The 7,842-nt window shown below is 40.4% G+C and overlaps 1 protein-coding gene across 3 annotated transcripts in view; it reads left to right on the top strand.

The window, feature by feature from the left end:
• The window catches only part of LOC131105506 (zinc finger protein 516-like), a 39,323-nt gene extending 34,429 nt beyond the window's left edge, over positions 1 to 4,894 (top strand). For 2 of the 3 annotated variants that reach the window (XM_058053665.2, XM_058053666.2), the window contains exon 5: positions 1,137 to 4,894. In XM_058053665.2, the coding sequence (XP_057909648.2) occupies positions 1,137 to 1,372 (236 nt within the window). In that variant the 3' untranslated portion in view covers positions 1,373 to 4,894. The remainder of the gene's footprint in view (positions 1 to 1,136) is intronic. The other variant, XM_058053668.2, reaches the window with a different exon arrangement.
• The last annotated feature ends 2,948 nt before the right edge of the window (positions 4,895 to 7,842 follow it).

Genomic DNA, 7,842 nt, shown 5'->3' on the forward strand with positions numbered 1-7,842 from the left:
ACCCCATAAAACACCTTTTGGGTGAACTGCAGTAAATACTGTGAGCTCCGAAATTCCCACAACCACCAAAATATTATATAAAGTGTTCTCCTAAGATTGGAAGATAAGGTGTATCAACACACTTTGGATTACTTTAGAACAGGGTTCTCAAACTCAATTTACCTGGGGGCCACTGGAGCTAGGGTCTGGGCAAGGCTGGGCCGCATCAGGTTTTCCAAAAAAAAACAAAAAAAAAACGCATTTATTAAAAACAGAAAAATATACAAACTTTTTCAGTGCTTTGGTTCCGATTTTCTACAAGAAAAGCTCTGATAAAACATTCCACTGTTCTCAAATATCATCATTTTTATTTTTCTGCACAAAATAAGATGAAAAATAAATAAACAAATCAAGAATAAAGAAAATCAATCAATCAGTAATAAATAAATATAATAATAATAATAAAACCGCAAATAATAAAAACTTAAGAAACCACATATAGTTGGTGGGTAGACAAATTTTTTTTCAGATTAAAATGAACAAAGCATTATTAGAGCCCTGTAGACATGACAAAACACGACTATAGTCACATTTATACTCTTTTTATTTACAACATATTGCGCAACTGCAGGGTCTTGGGACACATGCTAACTCGCAAACTAGAGAGCTAGCGACCTAAACGGTAGCCTTCAAGTTATTTCCTTTAAACTTAAATAGCCAAAAACTTACCACTTCCACACGGATAGGGAGGATAACTATTAACAGTTATTTAACCTTTAACATGAACATTAATCAAACGGAATCGTTTTTTCTGGGTACATGATACCATATAGCATCCATATCAAACTTGCGCGGGGCCTCAAACTAGTGTCCTGCGGGCCACATTTGGCCCGCGGGCCGCGTGTTTGAGACCCCTGCCTTAGATGTAATGCGGAGGTGTCCCAATACTTTAGTCCATATTGCGTGCATAAAGTGTCCCTTCTTCCTGTTAAATGTGTCTTCTGCTGCTCTTTCCTCCCCATTTTATTTCCACTGTGCCGTCTCATCTGTGGCATACACGCTTGATGTCATGTCACCAAATCCCTTGTCGCCACCACATGACCTTTGAAATCTTCTGTTTCTGTGTCTCTTTTGTTTTTATTTATTTTTTTATCAAGGGGAGAGGCCTTTCTGCTGCCAGCTCTGCCCATACAGAGCCTCTCAGAAAGGGAACCTGAAGACACACGTCCAAAGTGTCCACCACATGCCTTTCGACAACAGCCAGTACCCAGACTCAAGGATCTCGTTACCAAGCTCTGAGGAGCGAGGAGCTGTCAGACCACCACCTACACCACAAGAACAGCTTAGGTCCTGTCATGGACCTGGGTCTGACTCCAGACCAGTCAGGGACTGAAACACCTGAGGACTTGATGAACTTTACAGCTTGTAGGTGACAATGTGAAACATTTTCTCCATCCTTTAACATCCTTAAATGAGGGTTTTGTATATTTTTTGTAGTTTGAGGGAGATGTTTTATAATCCAAACATAGAAAAGATTCCTCTACAATACAATCGGTACAGTACAGTCCTGGACACATACAGTATGAGAATGTATCTCAACGTGCAGTAAAATCAAGAGTTTGCCAGCTCGAAAAGTATTGCAGGACTCCGAAACTTGATGCTCCGATTCTTAAAAATGAAGATTGTGTTTAATTTATGTTGCCCTTGACGAATCCTATACTGTCCGACAATGGTTCCGACAGATAAAGAGTCCTACCGCAACGACTAAGGCGGCATCAAACATGCTTAAAAATGACTGGTGATTATTTGATTATCAATATAGTGGCCGATAAATGTTCTGTGGATTGTATAATTGATTAATCGACTAATCATAGCAGCTATAAAGAGTTTGTCTTCGGGCCTGGAAGCCATTAAAATGCCTCTGTGTGTGTGTGTGTGTGTGTGTGTGTGTGTGTCAGCATACACAAATGCGTTAAAGTCACTTGGCTCCACTCTTTAAGTGCGGTCTTAGGAGTGACCACTCTGAGGGGGAATGATTAGAGGCAGGGAGGTGAGATTAGTGGGAGAGAGAAAGATGTGTCTGCACTAATGCTCATTAAAAAGAGTTGCGTTTTAATAGCCATTATAAATGAGTGTACCATTTTTATGGTCATACAATTATTGTCAATTGAAGAGGAAGGGGGCTGAGTGCCGGCAGTTTCCATCTATATAACTCCTTTATATTACTGAGCCTTTCGCATACTGACACTTTGACTTTGATTTACGCTGCAAACTTGCAGTTGGAGAAGCATGAAGTCTCAGATAGGAATTGCACAAATTACAGTCCAGCTTGTGCACTTTTGGTGGCAAATAGAATCCTGTTAATGCTTGCCAGTGTGATTGCTCTCTGCTAAGTGACACTAAGATGTCAAAAGCGGAGAGATGGGCTATAGTCAGCATCATTAGGGATTTTAGACATGCTTTTTTTTTTTTTTACTGGAAAGAAATGTACTTCTTTATCACATAGAGTTACTGCATCCCCTTTAAAATGACGATATTCACCAGGTACATTGTGGTTTCACGATTATTCCTAGTATTTTGACGGTACACGCATCTACCTTATATGGCATAAAACTAAGACAGTGAAATCTCAAAGTGATGGTTTCTTGATTACGGTCTTAATATGATCAACTACCATGACCGCTGCACAATAGCAATACATTTGATCAATATCCAGAATAATATTAATTCATTCATTTTCTACCGGAGCCTATCCGGAGTCTACCCTGGACGGGTGGCCAGCCAATCACAGGGCACGTATAGACAAACAACCATTCACACTCACATTCATACCTATGGACAATTTGAAGTCGCTAATTAACCTAGCATGTTTTTGGAGTACACAGAAAAAACCCCACGCATGTACGAGGAGAACATGCAAACTCCACACAGAGATGGTCGAGAGTGGGATTGAACTCGGGTCTCCTGTGAGGTCTGCGTACTAACCACTCATCCGCCGTGCAGCCTTCCAGAATAATATGTTTATTATTATTATTATTATTGAATGATTTCTAGTTTAGCATTATAAGAGTTCAAAAGAAAGTACCATATTTTCTGGACTATAAGTCGCACTGGAGTATAAGTCTCATTTTTTTCGGGTAATTTATTTTCCAAACTACTTGACCAAAACAGACATTACGTCCTCTTGGAAGGCAAGTTCTAACAATAATAAAAGAATAGAGAACAGGCTGAATAGGTGTAAGATATGCTAACACAATGCTTATTCAGCTACACAAAAATAAAAGGTGTCCAGTGTTTATGTAACATAAACACTTTTTTCATTTTTTAGTCGCTCTGGAGTATAAGTTGCAGGAACAGCCAACCTATGAAAAAAAAGTGCGACTTATAGTCCAGAAAATACAGTAATCAGCGGCCAAAAGTTATGGTATGGTATGGTATGCCTTCTTGGACCCGTAGCAGGATATTAAACCAGGGTCTCAGGACGATACACAAGTCTTTTGATACCCATTCTGTGTTTCAGCCATGCCTCTAAATAATGACATAAACCCCTTTGAACTGTCTCACTGTCATAGAGCCGTAACATATACATGTGATTGTTTCCAACCTAAAAATACTTACTAACATAAATATTAACATCCACGCTCTGCAGCCCCTCCCTATACAAAGTGTAGTAAACGACATCCTTTTCAACGGGAGTTAAAATGAATTCTTTTGTGTCTTCTACTTGGGTTTGTGTTCTCAGCAACACCTGAACCGAGTAAGCATCACACTTGTCAGGGATATACAGGAAGTGGCGGGTACATTTTTTGCACGCATGGACGATTCAAAGCAGTTAGCAGAGAATTAGACTATAAGTCAATTTTGGAACCTCAGTAGTTTTGAATGAGCGACGGATGTAACGGATGTAACGGATGTAACGGCCGCTGGTTGTTGACATATGCATACAATATGGTGTGCTTGGATATGCCTAATGATACACAAATGCGTGTCTTGAAGTTGGTGAAAATACTTGAAAAAATGGATATTCTAGCCTTGTAGTGTAGTGTAGTACTAATTCATACGTTGTACAGAATTCCCTTTAAGATGACGCTCCTCGGTTAGGAATTTGTACTCCGAAGTGTGACTTAGAAAAAGTGAGCAACAGCCGCGGAGTGAGTGTAATATAAACTATGTATGCGTAATCCACTCGTACCAAACCATTTATATACAGCGGTAGAAACCAAATGGCATTACTAGTGCACTTAGACTAGATTCCTGCTTTAAACTTTCTGCTCAATTCTAGCCAAGGTTACGTTGAGAATGTTTTTTTTTTTAACGGTGCCAGCTAATACAATTCAATGTCAGTTTGGCTTTAGAGGCTTTTTGCATAGATTTTAATGACGGATAGTTTTTTTGTACTGCTTTTTAGTTTCCTCGGGGAAAGTTTGACAAGTTGAGGTGCAGCACTGCTTATTTTTCATGAAGATGTAAGAGCTTGTTTTTAGTCTTTCTCTTTGCTAAATTGTAGGATTTTTGTCATTAACTCGCCGTGTCTGGCCTCCCACTGGGACTGTTTCCTTTTTTTTCTTATGTCGGGGGTTTATCACTTATTTTAAGTTGTATTTTTTTTTGGTGTGTGTGAGCTTTTTATTTGTGATGAACTTGATGATTAATGTACCTTAGAAGACCTTATTATTCCAAGTGTATTGGTTGAAATCTGTATTTATTATCACTTCAAAAAGGACACAAGGACAGAGGCAGGACAGGTGCATTTGGTAATTTTGATTTTCTGGGTCATTATTTTTATTTTTACTGTGTCGTTTCAAGCCAGCAAGCTGATGTGAAAGCTCTACCTCGTCTGAGCCATTCTCAGTTCTGTTATACTTTTGTAAATCATGTCATGTCCACAATAAAGACACACAAAATGGAAAGTTTTGGCACCGTGTCTTCTGGTTGTCCTTGCTTGTTTTACTGTCACTGAACACATCCGCACTTAGAATAAACAGGTTTCTGATTTTTTGTTCTCCCCCCCACCCTTTCTCACCTACCTGGTGTGAACTTTACCAAGAACCCTGCAGAGCGGCATCTCTGCATACTGACAAATGACATAGCATCTTTTGTACCGTGCTTTGTTGCTCACAATGCTGCTTGTTGCCGCGAGCACTCCCTGTCATCAGCTGAACACGTTTTACCAAGCCTCGTCTACAATGACAAATATTGAATAAACCTTTGAATTCCTCTCCTGCCTCTATTGAATACTTTTAACCGGTCTAGTATTGTAATATAACATATATGCACAGGAAATGATGACATTTAAGACATTGTTCCACTTTTGGAGTTGACATACTAATGACTTTATCCCAGTGCATACTATGCAATGAATACCCAACCCTACTTCAGGGGAACCTTGGTTTTCGTCATAACTAATCCATTCCAAAAGGTCAAAGCAATTTTTATCACAAGAAATCATCCATCCAACCATCCATTTTTGTGTTCATCCTAAACACATAAACTACACACCCACATTGATTATTCAAGGACTCCTCAGCCAGAATCTGTCTATAGTGTCCCAACTTAAAGAACTACTGTCCATTCTTCCCATAGACTTTGTCTTTGTCTTTGGCTGTAGGATAAGTGAGATTGTGCACGAAATCTGGGACATTTTTTGCAATAATTACCTAGGGTGTACGAAAACTGAGGTTCCACTGTACTTTTAAAACGGGCACTGACCTTGGTTTTTGTCATAATTAATCCATTCCAAAAGGTCAGATGAAAATCAAAGCAATTTTTCTCACAAGAAATCATCCATCCAACCATCTATTTTTGTGTTCATCCTAAACACATAAATTACACACCCACAATGATGATTCAAGGACTCCTCAGCCAGAATCTGTCTATAGTGTCCCAACTGTTGAAGAGCTACTGTCCATTCTTCACAGTGACTGTATCTTTGGCTGTAGGATAAACAAGATTGTGTACGAAATCCGGGACATTTTTTGCAATAATTATCTAGGGTGTACGAAAACTGAGGTTCCACTGTACTTTTAAAACAGGCACTGACCTTGGTTTTTGTCATAATTAATCCATTCCAAAAGGTCAGATGAAAATCAAAGCAATTTTTTCTCACAAGAAATCATCCATCCAACCATCTATTTTTGTGTTCATCCTAAACACATAAATTACACACCCACAATGATGATTCAAGGACTCCTCAGCCAGAATCTGTCTATAGTGTCCCAACTGTTAAAGAGTTACTGTCCATTCTTCACAGAGACTGTGTCTCTGGCTGTAGGATAAGTGAGATTGTGTATGAAATCCGGGACATTTTTTGCAATAATTATCTAGGGTGTACGAAAACTGAGGTTCCACTGTACTTTTAAAACGGGCACTGACCTTGGTTTTTGTCATAATTAATCCATTCCAAAAGGTCAGATGAAAATCAAAGCAATTTTTCTCACAAGAAATCATCCATCCAACCATCCATTTTTGTGTTCATCCTAAACACAAACTCCACACCCGCATTGATGATTCAAGGACTCTTTGGCCAGAATCTGCCTATAGTGTCCCGACTGTTCATGACTGTCATAACTGTTATGACTGTTCGTCATAATTAATCCATTCCAAAAGGTCAAAGCAATTTTTCTCACAAACACATAAACTACACACCCACTTTGGCCAGAATCTGTCTATAGTGTCCCAACTGTTAAAGAACTACTGTCCATTCTTCACAGAGGCTGTGTTTTTGGCTGTAGGATAAGTGAGATTGTGTACAAAATCCGGGACATTTTTTTTTCGAGGGTGTACGAAAACTGAGGTTCCACTGTACTTTTAAAACGGGCACCGACCGAGTGTCATGCATTTACCTCACGCACTCCTCAGTCTAGCCTACCTGCAAACTGGGGTAAAAGTAGCCATGACTGGAGTAGATGAGGTGAAAACACAAGACCAAAGCCATCCTGCATGCTGTTCCCTTTCATAGCATGTGACACATCTGATGGATGCGGACTTTGATGTTGACCCAGGCCCGTTGGCACCTTGAAGTCCATGTGTGGCCGTACGGTTGAAGTGGGGCTGCCATGCAGCGGTGATGAGAAACACTCAGCCTTCAACTGTGAAGGACCACATAGGGATTTGTTGCTACTTTGCCAGTCTCTTTCATGTACTGTCTACATACACCATCTGTCTGTCGGCTTGAGTGACGGCAGAGTGACGGGTTCCCTCTGAGAACATGGCACATAACGCTAATGCCAGGCAGGCCCACGGGCTGAGAAAAGACTGCAGCTGCCCGTCACTCTTTCCAACCTCATCAGTCACTGTGACGGCCCTGAGCTCTCTGAAACCTGTTGGCTGACATCTCCTCCCTCCGTCACACAATTCGGTGAAATAAAATGACTGACTGACGTGGAAAATATGCCAAATGTCAGCCAGCTATGGATGTGATAGGTAGATGTGTTGGACAAAAGAGTCCTTCGTGTGCTGCTGTTGTTGTCGGGGTTTTAAAAGTGTTAACCCAGAATACGGTCGGGGACTCATCCATCCCTGAAAAACTGATCCTCTAGAGCCTATTTTCTGGAGCTTTTTCAGAGTTTGAAAAAGGTGCACCTCCCCTGAGGCTGTCCCAGGGGAGGCCCACCTCACACTGCGAAAACCCTGGTTGTAAAGGTATCACCACAGGGACATTTCTCATGCCCCCCCCCCCTCCATTGAAAAATAGCAAACATACAGCAGAACCTCTAACGCAATGACCCAACATGTCGCCTCCCACAACCGCTTTTCAGTTAATTGTAAACTAGTATATTAGGAAAGCAGGAAGTGAACAAATGTAACAGTTACTGATTGTAAAAGTACCAGATGGAGGGGTAGGATTTAATAAGCTTTGCTTCT

Source organism: Doryrhamphus excisus, linkage group LG5 (assembly GCF_037039965.1).
Source record: "Doryrhamphus excisus strain RoL-2023G ecotype Guam linkage group LG5, RoL_Dexc_Guam_v1.1, whole genome shotgun sequence".
Taxonomy (NCBI): Eukaryota; Metazoa; Chordata; class Actinopteri; order Syngnathiformes; family Syngnathidae; genus Doryrhamphus; species Doryrhamphus excisus.